We start from the raw sequence: 21,511 nt of genomic DNA, 5'->3' as shown, positions 1-21,511 counted from the left end.
ATGTATTCGATACAGGAGAGAGAGAGACAGGGCAGTGTATGTTAGAAAGACAGCTGGAACTGTATATATTAGACCCCTCCACCCACCCCACAATAAGTGTGATACCTGATCATGTTCCTCTTTGCTTAGAGTCAATGCAATCTGAAGTAGTGCTTCTTCGTCCATTTCCAAGGCAACAGAGGAGGCGGGACCTGGCTAGAATGGAGGGAAGAGGGTGCTGCACCAGTATAGCCAACTGCTGGTGGTTACAGTCTGACTGACAGCCTAAGAATGGAGCACGGAATGGCACAGACTAACACTGAAAGCTATTCATTGCATCTTATAGCCTACAGGGGAAAACAGATCCTCCCAAGCTGCTGTCCTGGCAGAAACGAGGAAATATTGTGGGTTAGTTGGACAAATGCGTATCTAGCTGGAGGGAAAAAGAAGATGTTAGTGGAGGAGGAGGAGAGACCCCAGTGAGGCCAGTCAGGTTGGAGGATGAGGAGGTGAGAGTTGAGGGAAAGGTACCTGGCAGGGCAGGTGGGTGGGGAGCAGCCCGTACTTTAGGCTGCTCCTCCTGGCTAAGGCACAGAGCGATCTGCAGCTGGGTTAGGGTTAACAGCTCGTACCTGATGCTGCTCCTCCTGGCTGAGGCTCAGATCAATTTGAAGCTCGGTTAGGGTTAACAGCCCGTACCTGAGGCTGCTCCTTCTGGCTAAGGCAGAGCGATCTGCAGCTGGGCTAGGGTTATCAGCCCACACCTGAGGCTGCTACTCCTGGTTGAGGCTCAGAGCGATCTGCAGCTGGGTTATGGTTAACAGCCTGTATCTGATGCTGCTCCTCCTGGCTGAGGCTCAGAGCGATCAGCTGCTGGGTTAGGGTTATCAGCCCATACCTGAGGCTGCTCCTCCTTGTTGAGGCTCAGAGCGATCTGCAGCTGGGTTATGGTTAGGGTTAACAGCCCTACCTGATGCTGCTCCTCCTGACTGAGGCTCAGAGCGATCTGCAGCTCGGTTAGGGTTAACAGCCTGTACCTGATGCTGCTCCTCCTGGCTGAGGCTCAGAGCGATCTGTAGCTGGGTTAGGCTTAGGGTTAACAGCCTGTACCTGATGCTGCTCCTCCTGGTTGAGGCTCAGAGCGATCTGTAGCTGGGTTAGGGTTAACAGCCCGTACCTGATGCTGCTCCTCCTGGCTGAGGCTCAGAGCGATCTGCAGCTCGGTTAGGGTTAGGGTTAACAGCCCGTACCTGAGGCTGCTCCTCCTGGCTGAGGCTCAGTCTGATCTGCAGCTCAGTTAGGGTTAACAGCCCGTACCTGATGCTGGTCCTCCTGGCTGAGGCTCAGAGCGATCTGCAGCGCGGTTAGGGTTAACAGCCCGTACCTGAGGCTGCTCCTCCTGGCTGAGGCTCAGAGCGATCTGTAGCTGAGTCTGCTCGTCGACGTCCACACAGTCGGAGGGCTGCATATAAGGGCATGCAAGGTGACTGAGTACAGAGCTGCACTCGCACTCTACGCTCACATGATGCCAGTGAAACCCAACTGTGCCCATTGTGTTCATGTGTCGTAATGAGACAAAAACAAATGTCATTTGTTGAAGGAGCCATTTCTGCACATGGACTGGAGCATATATTTTCTCGTTACTATTGTCTACTAGAATTCAGGTACCACCAGCGGTGTCAGCAGTCTCATTAACTGAATGCAGAAAAACAGCATTCAACTTCCAACTACTTCCAGAGATCTTTCCCAAGGTAGATTACTCTCCAATAACAGAGATATCCATGGTGGCCGTTTTACTGAAGTAGTGCCAGAATGGCTTTTGGATGTTATATTCTGCATGACAGTGTTGTGTAACTGCCTTCTCTACAGCATAACCCGATATGTGAGGTGGACTTGAATCATCTCAGATTCACAAACGGCCATGAGCTTAACAGTGAGTCAGACCGTAATGTGCCACTCATGGCACATGAATATTCTGCACTTGGAAGCTTATCGCAGGTTGCTTGGGTCATTTAGGGACTGGCGGGTAAGTTCCGACAGCAGAGATGGAGTCAATTACAAAAAGCGGCTCCGCCACATCCCACCCCCAACCCTAACCCTGATTAAATAATCTGCTATTCTAGCCACTAGGAGATGCTGTGGTGCAGGGTGAGACTCCTGTTAGTAGGAGGGGAATTAATAACCATGTAACTAGTTCCCAGCCCAGTAGCCAATCCCGAAGCTTGCTTCCTCAAGTACTCCAGACAGGTCAATCAAGCATGACCTGATGGTTCTGTGTAAACAGAGCGCCCCCTGTGGGTAGATATTAGAAGTGTATAGTACAAGTATGTGAGTGTGAGTACTGGCACATGGGTCTGTTAAAATGCATACAAGAATTATACACCCACCCACACAAAGATAAAATGTGTGATGTGTGTATATAAATGTAAATTATACATAATGCCCACCTGTCTCACCTTCTCACTCTCCTCCCAAATCATAGTCAGCACCTGCTGTGTGTGTCATGGTGTGTATCAGTGTGTTCAATGTGCATGACGTCCAGCAGGACCTGTCTCACCTTCTCACTCTCCTCCCGACTCATAGCCAATGCCAGCTGTAGCTGCAGCTCCTCCTCCCCGCTGGTCTGAGGGCGAGACTGCTCCAGGTCCGATGGGACTCGTGGAGATGATGAGGAGGCTGTTGAGGGCAGAGGGATGGAGAGAGAGATAAGTAAAGAAAGGATAGAGAAAACAAGAGAGGAACAGGTAAAAAAAAATGGGGAAGTAAATAAACAAACAAGGAACTAAAAGAACAAGTTAAAGAACAGGGCTGAGGGACAGAAAGATTATGGTTAATGTCGCCCCCCGTCATCCTGAGCAGTACATCCTACAGGCTGAGTACATGTGTCATGATTTATGTGTTCAGTCTGTAGGGCAGTCTGTGTCTGTTCGTGTGTGTGTCTGTGTGTGCCTGTCTGTCTGTCTATGTTTGTGTGCGTGTGTGTGTGTATTTTGCTTTGTAGATGAAGGAAACTGAGGGCAAAGTAATCTGGCATGAGAATCCCCCCTCACCCCCTGACACACTGTGCCAGCTGCCAAATACACAGACACATGCACAGGCACACAAATAAAAATGTCCTGGAAACCTATGTTTCCTGCCAGCGACAGTCTCACAGTCAGCCATTTGAAGGATGGGCCACTGGCTGGACAGGACACTAGCAGCTGAAGCTGCTGCTGTCTCACTGCCTGTCTAGGGCAAACAGCAGGGCAGCCACACAGCCCTCTGCCAAGCCAGCACATTTCGGCAGATGGGTGGCGGGCTTGGTACACGCATTCCTGCACACAGCACTCCTCCCCCACAAATCCACCTCGCTCCTCCTCCATGGGCCTGCAGGTAGTGTGGGGGCTTAAGCAGCCATGTGTTTCTCAGAGGGGTAGCTACATCCAGCGAGGGGCAGCACTGCACCCTAGAAAAGTCGCAGACAGGCACAGAGCCGCAATCATCCTCCTGACATGGTACATAAGCGCATATGGTGAATGCTCCATCCAGTGGGGGCATCGCCAAGCCCAATAAGCTGCAGAGGTGCCGATCCTGCTCACGTGGCGGATAAGTACACATTCTCTTTCTGATTTCTGTTTGCATTCCCAAGTCAGCTCCAAGTTCCCATTTTAGATTCCCTGTCAAAAATATCCCATCAATCCTGAATGAGCGATTAAACGGCAGACGGGGCTGCAGTCTGACCTCTCATTTAATTTTGGACATGTACTCAACCCCCCCTGCCCACAAGCAGCCCCCCAAGGTGAAGCTGCCACTAGAGGCTGCGCTGATTTACTGTGGGTGTTTTGAGTCATTCAAAGCCCAGAATCACAGAGCAATGATGATTTACCAATCACAGGTCAAAGGAGAGACAGCAGGAGTGCCGTGCATGCGAGGGGACACCGCGCTGGAGAGAGCAGGGCCTGGCAAACAGCTGCAGACAGCAGGAGTGCCGTGCATGCGAGGGGACACCGCGCTGGAGAGAGCAGGGCCTGGCAAACAGCTGCAGACAGCAGGAGTGCCATGCATGCGAGGGGACACCGCGCTGGAGAGAGCAGGGCCTGGCAAACAGCTGCAGACAGCAGGAGTGCCGTGCATGCGAGGGGACACCGCGCTGGAGAGAGCAGGGCCTGGCAAACAGCTGCCGACAGCAGCAGCAATGTGTGAGGGCAGGTTACTGAAATAACTCCTGCAAACAGGCAGCCTCTGATGAAAATAACAGGCCACGCCACACTACTGACTCTGTCATTAAGAATACCTATTTTTAGTAAAGATTTATTTCCTTACAATTTTTTTAAATCAAATTTGCTATTTCAGAAGATATAAAGTCGCAAAGAGGAGTTGTCCAAACATGGGATTATCCCAGTTCATCAACTAATGAGGTAGATGCTGTCCGCCAACCTTCCAAGTGTCCTCAGATGACAGTCATGTATCATGACGCTGATCACAGCGCTCCACAGAGGAGTTTGTGAAGAGGGACAGGCCGGTGACGCTGATCACAGCGCTCCACAGAGAAGGTTGTGAAGAGGGACAGGCCGGTGACGCTGATCACAGCAGCCCACAGAGGTGGTTGTGAAGGAGGACAGGCCAGTGATGCTGATCACAGCAGCCCACAGAGGTGTATGTGAAGAAGGACAGGTCAGTGATGCTGATCACAGCACCCTACAGAGGTGTATGTGAAGAAGAACAGGTCGGTGATGCTGATCACAGCACCCTACATAGGTGTATGTGAAGGACAAGCCGGTGACGCTGATCAAAGTGCCCCACAGAGGAGTGTGTGAAGAAGGACAGGCCAATGATGCTGATCACAACACCCCACAGAGGAGTATGTGAAGATTTACAGGCCAGTGGTGCTGATCACAGCACCCCACAAAGGAGTATGTGAAGAGGGAAAGGCCAGTGACGCTGATCACAGCGCTCCACAGAGCAGTATGTGACAAGGGGCAGGCCGATGGCGCTGATCACAGCACCCCACAAAGGAGTATGTGACGAGGGGCAGGCCGGTGATGCTGATCACAGCACCCCACAGAGGAGTATGTGAAGATGGACAGGCCGGGTGACGCTGATCACAGCGCTTCACAGAGCAGTATGTGAAAAGGGGCAGGCCGGTGACGCTGATCACAGCGCTCCACAGAGCAGTATGTGATAAGGGGCAGGCCGATGATGCTGATCACAGCGCCCCACAGAGCAGTATGTGACCAGGGGCAGGCCAATGACACTGATCACAGTACTCCACAGAGCAGTATGTGACAAGGGGCAGGCCGATAATGCTGATCACAGTGCCCCACAGAGCAGTATGTGACAAGGGGCAGGCCGATAATGCTGATCACAGCGCCCCACAGAGCAGTATGTGACCAGGGGCAGGCAGATGACGCTGATCACAGCGCTCCACAGAGGAGTTTGTGAAGAGGGACAGGCCGGTGACGCTGATCACAGCGCTCCACAGAGAAGGTTGTGAAGAGGGACAGGCCGGTGACGCTGATCACAGCAGCCCACAGAGGTGTATGTGAAGGAGGACAGGCCAGTGATGCTGATCACAGCAGCCCACAGAGGTGTATGTGAAGAAGGACAGGTCAGTGATGCTGATCACAGCACCCTACAGAGGTGTATGTAAAGGACAAACCGGTGACGCTGATCAAAGTGCCCCACAGAGGAGTATGTGAAGAAGGACAGGCCAATGACACTGATCACAGCGCCCCACAGAGGTGTATGTGAAGAAAGACAGGCCAGTGACGCTGATCACAGCGCCCCACAGAGGAGTATGTAACGAGGGGTAGGCCGGTGATGCTGATCACAGCACCCCACAGAGGAGTATGTGAAGATGGACAGGCCGGTGACGCTGATCACAGCGCTCCACAGAGCAGTATGTGAAAAGGGGCAGGCCGGTGACGCTGATCACAGCGCTCCACAGAGCAGTATGTGACAAGGGGCAGGCCGATGATGCTGATCACAGTACTCCACAGAGCAGTATGTGACAAGGGGAAGGCCGATAATGCTGATCACAGCGCCCCACAGAGCAGTATGTGACCAGGGGCAGGCCAGTGACGCTGATCACAGCACCCCACAGAGGAGTATGTGAATATGTACAGGCCGGTGACGCTGATCACAGCACCCCACAGAGGAGTATGTGAATATGTACAGGCCAGTGATGCTGATCACAGCACCCCACAGAGGAGTATGTGAATACGTACAGGCCGGTGACGCTGATCACAGCGCCCAACAGAGGTGTATGTGAAGGACAGGCCGGTGACACTGATCAAAGCACCCCACAGAGAAGTATGTGAAGAAGGACAGGCCAATGATGCTGATCACAGCACCCCACAGAGGAGTATGTGAAGGACAGGCCAATGATGCTGATCACAGAGCTCCACAAAGGAGTATGTGAAGAGAGACAGGCCGGTGACGCTGATCACAGCGCTCCACAGAGGTGTATGTGAAGAGAACGTTTTTCAGAGCTGTCACTGTGCAAGCACTCCGCTCCTCCTGTGACTCTGTCGGAAGGGGACAGTACCTTCCAATTTTAAGAGCAGGCATAGCATGAAGAACTTGGAAAAACTACATTCATGCAAACTGAGAAGAACCTTCAACACCAAGTATATGGAGGAAGCAGTAAAACATAATAAACTAAAAATATCCAGGGAATGGCCATCCATGCCTCCAGCTAATCCTGTCAGAGAAGGTGCACTTCCTCTAATGCACATGCTGGCAGTGCTTCTAGTAGGGTCAGACGTCAGCCCGTAGGTCTCATAGAACATACAGGTCCCAGCAGCTCACTGTGGACTGTGTGTGTGTGACTTAGATGAGGTCAGACAGTAACCCTGCACACCTGTGTGTGTGTTTAAGCAGGAGAGGTGCTGAAGCAGATCACAGGCACATGAGTGAATCCCCAGGGAAATGAAGAATAAATAAGGGGGCACAGCAGCAGATTGGCCGCATCAGAGGTCACGGACACAAGGGCCCACGGACACCGAGGTCATGGAGACAGGGGACCACGGACACCGAGGTCACGGAGACAGGGGACCACGGACAGGGATCACAGATGCTAAGGTCACAGACACAGGGACCACAGATGCTAAGGTCATAGACACAGGGACCACAGATGCTAAGGTCATAGACACAGGGACCACAGATGCTAAGGTCATAGACACAGGGACCACAGATGCTAAGGTAACAGACACAGGGACCACAGATGCTAAGGTAACAGACACAGGGACCACAGATGCTAAGGTAACAGACACAGGGACCACAGATGCTAAGGTAACAGACACAGGGACCACAGATGCTAAGGTAACAGACACAGGGATCACAGATGCTAAGGTCATAGACACAGGGATCACAGATGCTAAGGTCATAGACACAGGGACCACAGATGCTAAGGTCATAGACACAGGGACCACAGATGCTAAGGTCATAGACACAGGGATCACAGATGCTAAGGTCATAGACACAGGGACCACAGATGCTAAGGTCATAGACACAGGGACCACAGATGCTAAGGTCATAGACACAGGGACCACAGATGCTAAGGTCATAGACACAGGGATCACAGATGCTAAGGTCACAGACACAGGGACCACAGATGCTAAGGTCATAGACACAGGGACCACTGATACATGAACCACGACAGCTAAAGCCACAGACACAGGGACCATGGAAGCTAAGGCCAGAGACACAGGGATCAAGGACGCTGAGGTCATGAACACAGAGGCCATGGATGCAAGGACCATGGATGTTGGAGCCAAAGACACAGAAGGCAGGGATTCAGGGACAATGGATGCTGAGGTCACTGACACTGGGACCGGCTTGAGTAATCCAAGCTAATGGGGGAGGCCGGGCGCCTGCATGTGGGAGGGCCACGATTCTGTATATAAGTGGGTGCAGTCCAAGCATTCACTGGTAACGGTGAGTCAGCTGACAGTGAGGACTGAAGCATCGGTATCAGTGTGTGTCAATCAGTACAACAATAAAAGTTGCCGCCCACTAGCTTGGTGTCTGTGATGATGTGAGTATTGCTGTATGTCAGTATACTTGGGCGGGGGGGTTTAGTACTTACAGTTGAAAGAGGAGGGGGAGCCCCGGGAGCGGCTGAACTCTTCCCCATAGAGGGCAGCCATGCTGGGCTGGCTTGTGCGCCGGCTGGGGTAGGAAGGCAGGGTGGAGGAACCCGGGCCCGGGCCCAGGCCCGGGCCAGAGCCCGAGCCCGAACCCGAGCCCATGCCTGACGTGGCCCCCGCCATGCGCTCTTTAGTCTTGAGCGCCTGGGCCCGCTCTGTCCGTAACCGTTCCTCGTCCCGCATGAGAGCCACCAGCTGCTTGGCCTTCTCGCGAACATTGACACCCTGGTCCTTGCCATCGCGGTCCACGTACTGGAAGTCCCTGAGCGTCTGGATGGTGAAGGCGTTCTCACGGCACTGCTGCGCCACACGCTCCGAGCCCGTCTTCATCAGGTAGTCAAGCAGTGTCAGGGCCTTGTACACATGCCGCCAGTTCTTGCCATGATCATTGAGGCGCTTCCAGATCATGCCCATGACCTCAGTGAAGGCCACTACATTGAAGGTCATGTCCGAGATCTCGGACATGAGCGAGCTAGGTGGCCCCCATGGGTCATTGGAGGTCGCTTCCCGCACTTTGATCTCTGCCTCAGAGTAGTTGTGCACGATGTTCTTCACCTGCCGGCGCAGGGCTGAGGTTGTCATGGTGACAAAGGAAAAAGGTTTACCAGATCGGGAATAGGAAGGGGTAAATCTAGGTTGTTCCCACACCTCAGCTTGGAAGGAGGAAGAGGAGGATGAGGACAGTCCTATAGGTTGAATTGGGACAGCAGTCCACAAGGGAGCGTGTGTGTGATGACTTCCTGTGTGCAGGGCTTAGGGGCAACAGGCACGCTGTGGGAATAGGAGAGAGGGTCATGAGGGTTGGGAATTGTTTATGGGTGGCACACAGACTTCCATTTACAAAAAAGACCAGAACAATAACGAAAATTTGAGAAAAGAATAGACCTCAGGACATTTCCAGTGAAGCAGGAGAAAGCTTGCAATGAATGAAACAGCCCTAACAGCACTACGAGTGCACCGAGTGGTGCCTGCTACCCCCAGCCTGTGATCCCGGAACTTTCCTCAATCTGCCTGAGTGGGGTGGTACGGGGTTTTCCTGGGGGTTTCCCAGAAGATGTTTCATAGGCCTTCTGTCTCAGCAGGTGGAGCCAATGGCATTTGGAGCCACCCCCAGCAGGCCACAGATGAATTAGACAGACAGGACTTGCTGTCTGTCTGCCTGTATGCCTCTTTTACTTACTGTCTCTTTGCTTGCCTACCTACTTGCCTGCCTGCCAGCCTTTCTGCCTGCCTCTGCCTGCCGGTCTATTTGCCTGCCTTCCAGTGTCTACCTGCTTGCCTGTCTGCTTACCTTTGTCTGTCTGTCTGCCCGTCTGTCAGTCTCTCTGTCTGCCTTCTGGTGTCTACCTGCTTGCCTGTCTCTTTGCCTGCACACTTTCCGAGAATCCTAGGGCTGCAACCAGCAGGAAGGTGGCACTGGACATCCAACCCGGTCCACATCCAACCCAGCCCTTCTGTAAAGTGAAAACCACACCCATGTCCAACATACCTTCACGCAGAAGTGTGAGCCGAAGCGAATTTGTGGAAGTGGTGTTTAATTACTCTGAAAACCCTGACACATAAAAGCCACGCAGGTGTAGGTGACAAGAGCTCACAGAAGAGCATCGGCAAGTGGAAAATCACTCTCGCGAGGGTGCATTTCTGCTCCGCACGCACAAATAAGGCTGATAATAATAAACAACTATGTTACCAGTTTATGAATTCACTGTACTCCACTTTTACAGTCAAGTTACAGTGTACTGTTTTCACTGTAAAGGAAAATATTTACAGTAAATAACATGCCATACCATAGTATGTAAGTACATTCCATGGTTCAAATTACAGGGGAGCTAAGAGGAGCTCGGTTAACCTAACCCCTAACCCTAACCCCTACGCAAGCCAAAACTTAACCTTAACTAACCAAACAATAAACAATGCATTTTGACTAGCCAAAAATTATTTGTATAGTCTGGAAAAAATGGTGAAAAAATGGAATTGAAATTGAGGATATTGAAGAACAAACTTTAAAAAATGTTACAATTAGATATGTGCTATGTAAAGAAAGAACAAATACTTTTATGCAAAACATATTCTGGAATCATATTCCATCCATCCATCCATCCATTTTCCAAATCACTTATCCTACTGGGTCGGGGGGGGGGGGGGGGGGGGGGGGGTCCGGAGCCTATCCCGGAAGCAATGGGCACGAGGCAGGGAACAACCCAGGATGGGGGGCCAGCCTATCGCAGGGAATCATACTCAAATTCTGTAATTTATTGCCTTCAAATAATTATTAGTGCACCTGGCCATTCATAGAATTGGATGAATATGTTACAATGGGAGGAGTTCCCAGTCATAATAGAGATCATTTAACATGACACATAACAGCAGGGGCTCCAAATAGGCAGGTCATTGGGGGCCCTCAGCTTCTGCGAGGAGCCTTGGTGGTCAGTCTCCACACAAGCATTTGCAGGGTTAGTTCAGTTTCCCAACATGGCTAAAACTCTGAAATACCCAATGCATTGAGTGAAAGAATCTTAAAATTTCAGTCAAAAAATTGCTACCAAACTTGACATGAGGCAGACTACCATGCACTACATCATTCAGAAATTCAAAAAGACTGGTGAAATCATTACTCTGCAGGGAAGAAGGAGAAAAAGAAGGACCAGTCCAAGGACAGACAAGTACATTAATGAGTTTGCCATGAAAACCGAAAGTTGTTCGCTACACAAATTGCAAAGCCAGTTAAGGAGGCTACTGGAATTCAGGTTTGCAGATGAACAATAAAGAGGAGGCTGAACAAACGTGGACTGCATGGCGGGGTTCCTCGTAAGAAGCCATTTATGAGGAAAAATAACAAACAAACATCTGTTATTTGCCAAAAAACATGTTGAGAAGTCTATCAGCATCTGGAAATCAATTGTACAGTCTGATGAATCAAAATTCAACGTTTTTGGATTAGATGGTCGTCAGAGATTGTGGGGCAACTCAAAGGAGGATAGTCCCCAGTGCTGAAATGCAACTGTCAAGCACAGTGGTAGGAGCGTGTTGGTTTGGGGCTGCATGGCAGCTTCCGGTGTTGACAATTTTATTGAAGGCATCATGCATTCCAAGGTTTATGAGGAGATCCTGTTACTCAGATGATCCCATCTGCTGCCAAACTGCTTGGACGTCGCCTCAGGCACACTGCAAAGCGTGTAAAAGCCATTCTCACCATGAAGGTGGTGAAAGTGCATGAGTGTCCCCACAAAGTCCGGATCTCAATCCTACTGAGCACTCTAGGCTGAGATGGAGAGGAAATGGCCAGCAGACCCACCAAGCAACAAAGAGAATTTGGAACAGCACACATGGGAGAGCCCGGACCCAGCCATTTGCAGCAGCCTTACTGAAAGCTGCCTCGGAGGCAGTTGCGGGCCGACCAGATACTGAGCAGGACTGAGACAAAATCCAATGGCCAGGTGTACAAATAATTGTTTGTAGACAATACATTTCATAATTTGAAAACAATTCCAGAATACGTTATGAATAAAAGTTTTTCTTGTTTGTTTACATTACTGTAACATTTAAGACGGTTTTTAAAATTTGTTCTTCAATATCCTCAAATTTATTTGCATTTTTAAACATTTTTTTCCAAAGTGTACAAGTACAATTTGGCTACACTCTGTCTGTCTCTCTGCCTGCCTTCTTACCTGTCTGTCTGTCCCCACCTGTCTGTCTCTCTGCCTGCCTTCTTACCTGTCTGTCTGTCCCCACCTGTCTGTTCTCTGCCTGCCTTCTTACCTGTCTGTGTCCCCGCCTGTCTGTCTCTCTGCCTGCCTTCTTACCTGTCTGTCTGTCGCTGCCTGTCTTTCTCTCTGCCTGCTTTCTTACCTGCCTGTCTGTCATTTTGCCTGCCTGCCCATCTGTCTGTCTGCCTGATTTTCTGGCTGTCTCTCTAATTACCTGTCTGTCTGTCTTCCTGGGGAGAGGTTGATCGTTGTCAGTCTGCTGCTGGCACTGATTTTCAGCTCAGCGTCCCCCAGCACCATATAAACACAGATGCAGTCCCTGCCGTTCAAAATGTAACCTTACTTGCTTAGAATTTTACAAAACTCAAACCTACGTCCTCAAGACACATAAGGAAGCCTACTGTCGATCCCTTTACACCGTATTTCAACCACATTAAAATGTGGGCCTGCTTATGTTCTCTTCCTAGAGCAGTCTGAGGGTGACATGGACAGAGCCTGCATTAATGGATTTATTCACTTACACACAAATGTGCTGCATATTTTCACGTGTTGCACTGAAGATTAATCCAGACACAGGACTGCGCAGTCACCTGCCTCTTATACACTTACTATATTTACATTGTGCTGTATTTATGTGTTTATTCATAACTCTACTTGTATTTATTGTCTTACTTTAAGCACCATAATCTGAATTGTGATTTGTGTTTCTGTTTCATGGTGGCTGACAAACTGTTTAAGGAATTCAAACCAGGAACTAAACATAGTTCTTCTGTAAACTTAATATAATATTTGCTAACCAAGACATCATATTACCTGCTTTGTACAGGATTTACCCATGTCCAGTGCAGGACCACTGTGCAGCAAACACTTTGTGGGAAACTATTAATCAGCCCTTCTTGCTGCCTTATATTTACCATGGTTCAAAATCCGGAGAGCGTGTTCAGGAAGTGACGTAATGCTGGGTAGAAGGGTCTCCGTTCAGGAAAGCCCAAGCTAAGTCCTGCCCTCTGGCCTCCATGGTTGTCATGTGCTTTATCACTGCGTGACAACGAGGCTGCCGGCCAGCTGCTCTGACTGCACGACATCACCATGGCAACTGTATCCATGGGATGGAAGTGAGGGGGAGTATCACAAACAGCATAGAGTAGCACAGAGCCGCTGTGACTCTTTCTACAGCACAATCAGAAGCTTCTGCTGATGCTTCGTTTCCTTTCACCAAGAACCACCCCCCCCTTCTACCACATCAGCCAGACACCACAGAAGTGCTGCAAGTGCGGTTCTGACCCATTCGGAAAGTGTGGGCTGAGCCAGGCAGGACAGCCTGGGGTTCTGATCTGCACTCTGATCCGTATTGGCTTTCTGACAAGGAAAGATATTTTGGGAAACCTTGAATCATTAAAAAGATGGCTTCATCCACAGTGATCATTCCTGACCCAACAAACACTGTTACTGTGCAGGACCCTGCAGACACCGCGACCGTACAGGACCCTGCAGACACCGCGAACGTACAGGACCCTGCAGACACCGCGAACGTACAGGACCCTGCAGACACCGCGACCGTACAGGACCCTGCAGACACCGCGACCGTACAGGACCCTGCAGACACCGCGAACGTACAGGACCCTGCAGACACCGCGACCTTACAGGACCCTGCAGACACCGCGACCTTACAGGACCCTGCAGACACCGCGACCGTACAGGACCCTGCAGACACCGCGAACGTACAGGACCCTGCAGACACCGCGACCTTACAGGACCCTGCAGACACCGCGACCTTACAGGACCCTGCAGACACCGCGACCTTACAGGACCCTGCAGACACCGCGAACGTACAGGACCCTGCAGACACCGCGACCTTACAGGACCCTGCAGACACCGTGACCTTACAGGACCCTGCAGACACCGCGAACGTACAGGACCCTACAGACACCGTGACCTTACAGGACCCTGCAGACACCGCGACCTTACAGGACCCTGCAGACACCGCGACCTTACAGGACCCTGCAGACACCGCGACCGTACAGGACCCTGCAGACACCGCGACCGTACAGGACCCTGCAGACACCGTGACCTTTCAGGACCCTGCAGACACCGTGACCTTTCAGGACCCTGCAGACACCGTGACCTTACAGGACCCTGCACACAGTACGAATGTACAGGACCCTGCAGACACCGCGAACGTACAGGACCCTACAGACACCGCGACCTTACAGGACCCTGCAGACACCGCGACCTTACAGGACCCTGCAGACACCGCGACCGTACAGGACCCTGCAGACACCGTGACCGTACAGGACCCTGCAGACACCGTGACCGTACAGGACCCTGCAGACACCGTGACCTTACAGGACCCTGCACACAGTACGAACGTACAGGACCCTGCAGACACCGCGACCTTACAGGACCCTGCACACAGTGCGAACGTACAGGACCCTGCAGACACCGCGACCTTACAGGACCCTACAGACACCGCGACCTTACAGGACCCCGCAGACACCGCGACCTTACAGGACCCCGCAGACACCGTGACCTTACAGGACCCCGCAGACACCGTGACCTTACAGGACCCCACAGACACCGCGACCGTACAGGACCCCGCAGACACCGCGACCGTACAGGACCCTGCAGACACCGTGACCTTACAGGACCCTGCACACAGTACGAACGTACAGGACCCCGCAGACACCGCGACCGTACAGGACCCCGCAGACACCGCGAACGTGCAGGACCCCGCAGACACCGCGAACGTACAGGACCCCGCAGACACCGCGACCTTACAGGACCCCGCAGACACCGTGACCTTACAGGACCCTGCAGACACCGCGACCGTACAGGACCCCGCAGACACCGCGACCGTACAGGACCCCGCAGACACCGCGAATGTACAGGACCCCGCAGACACCGCGAACGTACAGGACCCTCGCAGACACCGCGAACGTACAGGACCCCGCAGACACCGCGAACGTACAGGACCCCGCAGACACCGCGACCTTTCAGGACCCTGCAGACACCGTGACCTGACAGGACCCTGCAGACACCGTGACCTTACAGGACCCTGCAGACACCGTGACCTTACAGGACCCTGCAGACACCGTGACCTTACAGGACCCTGCAGACACCATTACAGCACAGGATCCTGCAGACACCGTGACCTTTCAGGACCCTACAGACACCGTGACCTGACAGGACCCTATAGACATCTTAAAGGAATAGGGAGGGGCGACCTGACAGCAATAGTACAGGAGGTCAGTTGTCATACCGACACAGCTGTAGGTCATGCAGCCACACTGGCAGCATTGATCTCTGATCCCGTTGCTGAACAATCACTTTGCAGACACAACAGCTCTAAAGGTTGGAGGTAAGACAAAACGCGCTGACAGCACAGGAGCTATATTGGAGGTTGCAGCACCCAGGAGCCACACGTGGGGGCAGTAGGGAGTCTGCATGTCATAAAATTTCACCTTCGGACAGTGTAGGCTTTTCACGAAGCAGGACTCTGCCTTCCCCAGGAGCAGATTGAGACACGCCTGTTCCTCACGCATGGAGACCAGGGCTGAGCCTCCCAAAGTGGAGCCTCCCACTCGCTGGCATTCAGCCACTTCAGAAGGGTGCTCACACAGGTCCTCACATAATGAGCTATGGGCAGTACCATTCTCCCAGGGAAGGCTAGCGGCTCCATGGCTTCTCGAGAGTGAAGCAGCACAGAGCCACTTCAACCTGCTCAAAACACATCTAGTTCACCCATTGATGTGGGATGATACAGAGCAATGGGACATAGGAGTCAAATGTAAGTGGTGAAGCCCCCATAACCCCCCACACAACCACCCCTGGGGAAAGTGCTACAATAAAACAGTGGCTGGAAGTGCGGAAAACACTCTTTGGACAAAAGCTTCTGTGATGTGAGCAGCTAGAGAGTGTTGCTGACTCAGTGGATCCACAGCTTCCTCAACCTCCCAGACTGGCCTCCTCTGGCGAAGAGCAGAATGGCTCCCCCAACCTTCCAGGGCGGACCCCCTCCAGCAAGAAACACGAATGGCTTTCCTGACTTTGCAGACCTGCCGCCTCCAACAAGGAACAGGAACAGCTCCCCCAAACTACCAGACCAGCCTCGTCCAGTGAGGAGCAAGAACAGTTCCCTGACCTCCCAGGCCGAACCTCTTCTAATAAGGAGGAGGAACAGCTTCCATGACCCCCCAGGCCGGCTTCCTCCAGCAAGGAGCAGGAATGGCTCCCCTGACCTCCCAGGCCAAACCTCTGCCGACGAGGACCAGAAATGGTTCCTCCAACCTCCTAGGGCAGACCTCCACAAGCAAGGAGCAGGGACAGCTTCAATGACCTCCCAGGCCAGGTTCCTCCAGTGAGGAACAGGAATGGCTCCCATGACCTCCCAGGCCAGCCTCCTCTGGCAAGGAGAAACACAAACTTTCTAGCTTATTTCAGATAAATGAACAAACCTTCAGATGCTGGTGAAAATTGCATATGCACACAATGGCTCCCAGTTGTCCTCTCCTCCTCCTCCCTCACATCGTCACTCCTCAGCCCAGCCTCCTCCCCTTCCCTTTTAATCAGCCAAACATCCCTGACTATCTACAGTGTTTCACTACACCTTCATGCACAAAGCATAGCAATGACTCGTGGATCTGTGGCAGAGGCTGGGGGCCCAGAAATAAACTTCAGGGTGGGGGGTGAAGCTGTAAAGTGGGTCCCGGCCTAGTTACTACTCTCCGAAATCCCTAACAGGGCCCCAATTAAGCGCATGTCTCAGCAGTTAAATCGAACACTTTATCTGACAGTTTTACCTGAAAGCTTACAAAAATGTCTCGATAGTGTGAGAAGCAGCTATTCAGGGCTTTACCGAACCCCCCCCCGGCCACACCCCATCCCCGAGAGCCAGGACTCAACTGATGGTCACTGCTCTCTACCCATCACTCAACACACTCCTGTTAACTTTGGGTTCAGTGAACTTCTCGGGAGCCATTTTCCACCCAATGGCAATGAAAATGAGCCTGATGCACATTATTCTGACTACAGAAAGCCAGTACAGTGAGTGACCCCCAGCTTTGCGGGGCATCTCACAGACCACGTGTCGGCTGGCAGGATGTGTGCGGGGGCAGCCTCCAGTGTGACGCACGGCTGATCTTCTGACCTTGATACTGAGGGCCCCCATACAGCATCGGGATGGGTTCATAACCAGTACTGTATCAAAACCAAAAGCACAGAAATAGCATCGTTTCACAACGGGCACCGGTACAAAACTAGTATCTCAGAGGTACTTGGACAGACACACAAATAGCTTTATGTCGATACTGCAAGAAAGTAACAGCAGAGAATGAGGGGGATATTTCCATACCGTAAAGACTTTAAAAGGATGAATTCATTGGGTAAGAAAGATAAAACTTGTTCTTTATGGGTAATAAATAACACATTTACATGACAAAATTAACTATTTCATTTCACTACACAAGTGCAAAGCATAGCACTGAAATAATACCTGACTTTCAGTGAAAGCTGCTCGCATACATGGATAAACGCAACATTTGGTAAAAGGAGAAATAATTCAAATCATCAGCACCATCACCATCAGGCGCCGTATAAAAGCACGCCGGGGATTCTCTCCACCAGCCCTGCAGCACTTTGGGAGCCGTTACACACTGCACCTTTCACAGCATCCAAAGTAAATGGAAATAATAAAATGCTGATAAACGAAGAGCCAGTATTCCACTCCGGCTTTGGGACGCACCTCCGCCCCTCCATGTCGCTTCCCCCGACGAAGGTAAAGCACAGCCTTTAGACCTGCACCTCCCGAGCCTGCAATCCTATTGCGGATGTTACCGCGATCGCTGCGGGCAATGAGACCGATGCGGGGACGAAGAAGCAGGAGCCGTCGGCAGGCGGCGCACCGTGACTCAGCGCGGACGCCTGAAAGCCCAGCATACCTCACGCCCCGATCCCGCACGGCGTCCCCTTACCTCCCGCATCACACATCGTTCGCTTCCTACTTCTGCACCATTTCGTACACTGCACTTTTCTTTAGCGTTCCCACAAATGCTCACTTTGTACCAAAGAGAGAAATACGGGAATCAAATGGCCAGTAGGTTCAAAAATAAAGGATCCTCATATTCCCAGCAGGGGTTGAAAAGCCGATTTTTGAACATTATATCCTCCGCTGCTATGATGCCTACAGTCCGGGTAAAGTTGGCAATCGTACACGTCACTGTGCAAAACAGACAACCGCACATAAGACGCGAAAAGTCAAAGGCAGATAGGAAAGCAGGAGGGAGGCGGGGAGAGGTACACGCCGATCAGCTGTTAACCCGCTGCCTCCCGAAGCCCAGCCAAGTCCGCCTGTAACCGCCCCCTCCCTGAAACACAACCGAGTCCGCCATTAACCCTCCCACCCCCGAAGCCAGGCCGAGCCCGCCACTCCGCCGCCTCCTAATGATTTAGGCTCTTGGACTACTGTCAACGTTAAACTTGAACGGACCTGTTCGAGTTTGACTTGGACAAGAGCCCATGAGACCTATAATGTTCAGCTCTACCGAGTGCAGGGTGCTCCCCCCGACGTTTAGATTTAAGTTTTCGAATGAATTGACTGTGACCTCATTTGGAATCTGTTCTAGCCCCCCATTCCCCTCATCTCGGTTGCAGTTTGATTTCAGCTTGTTAGACATCACAGGACAGTAGGGGATGATCAGCCACATGCACCAGTGTATTACAGGGGTCACCGAGCGCTACCTGCTTCAAGGAATAGGTTTATATTAATTATATTATAATAGGGGGGGCGGCATGGTGGTGCAGTGGTTAGCACTGTCGCCTCACACCTCTGGGACCCGGGTTCGAGTCTCCGCCTGGGTCACATGTGTGCGGAGTTTGCATGTTCTCCCCATGTCGTCGTGGGGTTTCCTCCGGGTACTCCGGTTTCCCCCCCAGTCCAAAAACATGCTGAGGCTAATTGGAGTTGCTGAATTGCCCATAGGTGTGCATGTGTGAGTGAATGGTGTGTGAGTGTGCCCTGCGATGGGCTGGCCCCCCATCCTGGGTTATTCCCTGCCTCGTGCCCATTGCTTCCGGGATAGGCTCCGGACCCAATAGGATAAGCGGTTTGGAAAATGGATGGATGGATGGATATTATAATAGGTTGATATTAATATTGTAGGTGGCCGTGTGGATATTCCCATATGACTTTTATATGTCTTACGTTGACCATATACGTTCAATGTGTTGTACCAAGATATACATACACTATCCACGTGGTCATAAATATTACCACCAGTATCATCCCAGATCACATATCATGTGTGAATCATATATAAAATGGGCCACGATCAGGGACGGATTACGGACCGGGCCTGCCCTTGGGGTGCAGGGGGCCCATGGGGCCCCTAGCCCAAAACAATTTGCAACGCTTATCAACAATGTATTTTCGTTTGTCTATTTTAGAGGGTCTACATTCTTTGATCTTCTGCCTACAAGGGCCCCTGACCCTATAGGGAGGGCGTTTGGCTGCCAAGGGCCCTTGAATTGTGGTGGTTGTGGTGGTGGTGCTGGTGGTGGTGGGAGGGGCGGCCCACGCGAACGTTTTGCCCAGGGGCCCACACAACCCATAATCCGTCCCTGGCCACGATCATACATGATAAGTAGTATCATTAATATTTTTCAGTATGGGTGGGCAGGATCTCGTTATATACAGGCTGGGAAGGGGGCTTGAGCGATATTACATTGATGCTATACCACTAGTGTCGCCAACACATTTTCTGGGGAAGTTGGGGGCCGGGGGGATCTGTTTGTTGCTAATGACATCATTACACGATTAGGCCTATTTCATTATGCAATGACATAAAATTGCATCATAGGTTACTCAGTGACGTTAATTAAACTGATTGGCCACCTCGGTGAAAAATATCATTAGAAATTTGATAGTTTAGACTTGTTTGTCCATCCATTTTCCAAACCGATTATCCTACTGGGTCGCGGGGGGTCCGGAGCCTATCCCAGAAGCTACAGGCACGAGGCAAGGAACGACCCAGGACGGGGGGCCAACCCATCGCAGAATATATTTAATTTTCTGAAAATAATATAAATACAACACATTTTTTTATGATCGGATATCTTTATTTTTAAACGCAGCACATTGAAATTTTCATCAATTGCACATTACACATCATTGAACAATTACATTTTGTTTATTTTTATTTTTATTAACTAGTAAAACTACATCCTAACCAATTATAGTTTTAATCGGTGTATTGAACATGCTACCTAACGGATCAACAATGATCGGCACACGCTAATAACAAGGTCTATCATGTATGTGCTTATCTTATTGAACAATTGCGGTTAGCAACTTAAATCGAAGATGACGACGCTTTTCTGCAGCTCTGGTTTTCTCCAGATATCGACACTGTTCTCAGTGTGAGACTGCAGTGCGTAGCTAGTTAGCCGTCATTAACAAGCATAATGACCAGTCAGACAGACTGCATGTTATGGCTGAGTGTGTAACAAAGGAAATCGTGTTTGTGTCCATTATATGGGAAATGCTTTTGGGTGACATCAAAAGTTGCTATAAGTTTCAAGATACATTTTAAGAGCATATTTGAACATTAAACAATTGAGATCATTTTCTTCTACGAAATGAACCATGACTATTTTATTATAATATTATTTTTTGTTTGTTAGCCGTGAAATGAGGTTTTCTCATGGTTTATCCCTTACAATAATCCCGGCTGAGTGGTATATACAAATATATTTGTGATTACAGGTTTACCATAACCACTGATTTCCACAATAGAATTGGGTGAAACTTTGTGTGGCTACTTGAAAGATATAAGAGAAAATTAGAACTTGGAATGGGAAACCTGTTATGCATTATTATAAAGATTCAGATTCTATGGTTAAGTGATTACAGTGTATACTGTAAATCTGAATGATCGTAACCCTTAATTTTCACCATAGAATTGGTTGAAACTCGTGTATGTGGCAGATCTAGTAGAATAACACCAAGTTGGAATGTAGACATATTATTAATTCTCATGTGCATTTGTGTACTTGCAAATTATATGTGGATGGCACAGTATATAGTATAGTACGGATGAAATTTATACTGAAATATAATGAGTGTTTTCATATCAAGATTCAATTGTAACATTAAAATAAGGATTTTTTTACTTGGTAAATTAAATATTTATATTATTGTAGGAAGCAGGACATGACTTACTACCAGGCAAAACTATAAGGGGGCACCAAGAGGATCAAAGAAGCGATGGGGGAGAGGGGTTAGGGTGAAGTTAGGATGATTCCAAGGGTCCCAGAGTGACAGGGACCCTAAACATCTTGGAACATAATTGGACTGGTTTGATTTTGGGTCACACCCTATAGCCCAGGTCATTTTTTTTCGCCCAGTTTGAATTCCCTTGCAAAAGCCCCTTAAATGCCACGGGAGACTGACTTGCAGAGTTTGTGCAATGCGCCTCTCGTACACATGCTCACATGATCTTTAATGGGTTAGCGCATTGCATGGGCTTTCAGCAACTGCAGCTTCTGCAGCATGATTGTAGCCAGCACTAACCATAACCAAGTCACAGACACAAATAGCATAATGTTTTTCCATGTGGACCATCTTGTGAAGTGAGCTTCCACCAGTGTTAATTTTGGCAAAAAAAGTTTTATTTAGTTTTAGTCTTAATCACTTACTGAACA

The 21,511-nt window shown here is 50.4% G+C and overlaps 1 protein-coding gene across 1 annotated transcript in view; it reads right to left on the bottom strand.

The window, feature by feature from the left end:
• Positions 1–14,245, bottom strand: part of epn3b (epsin 3b) — a 32,102-nt gene extending 17,857 nt beyond the window's left edge. Inside the window, exons 1-5 of the mRNA XM_049013215.1 lie at positions 13,752–14,245; positions 12,730–13,670; positions 8,048–8,879; positions 2,537–2,655; positions 106–195 (exon numbers count right to left, since the gene is read on the bottom strand). Coding sequence (XP_048869172.1) covers positions 106–195; positions 2,537–2,655; positions 8,048–8,690 — 852 coding nt within the window. The 5' untranslated portion in view covers positions 8,691–8,879; positions 12,730–13,670; positions 13,752–14,245. The remainder of the gene's footprint in view (positions 1–105; positions 196–2,536; positions 2,656–8,047; positions 8,880–12,729; positions 13,671–13,751) is intronic.
• Between the last annotated feature and the right edge of the window lie 7,266 nt (positions 14,246–21,511).

Source organism: Brienomyrus brachyistius, chromosome 5 (assembly GCF_023856365.1).
Source record: "Brienomyrus brachyistius isolate T26 chromosome 5, BBRACH_0.4, whole genome shotgun sequence".
Taxonomy (NCBI): Eukaryota; Metazoa; Chordata; class Actinopteri; order Osteoglossiformes; family Mormyridae; genus Brienomyrus; species Brienomyrus brachyistius.
Note: the sequence above shows the minus strand (reverse complement) of the source record. Positions and strands in the feature narration are given on the sequence as shown.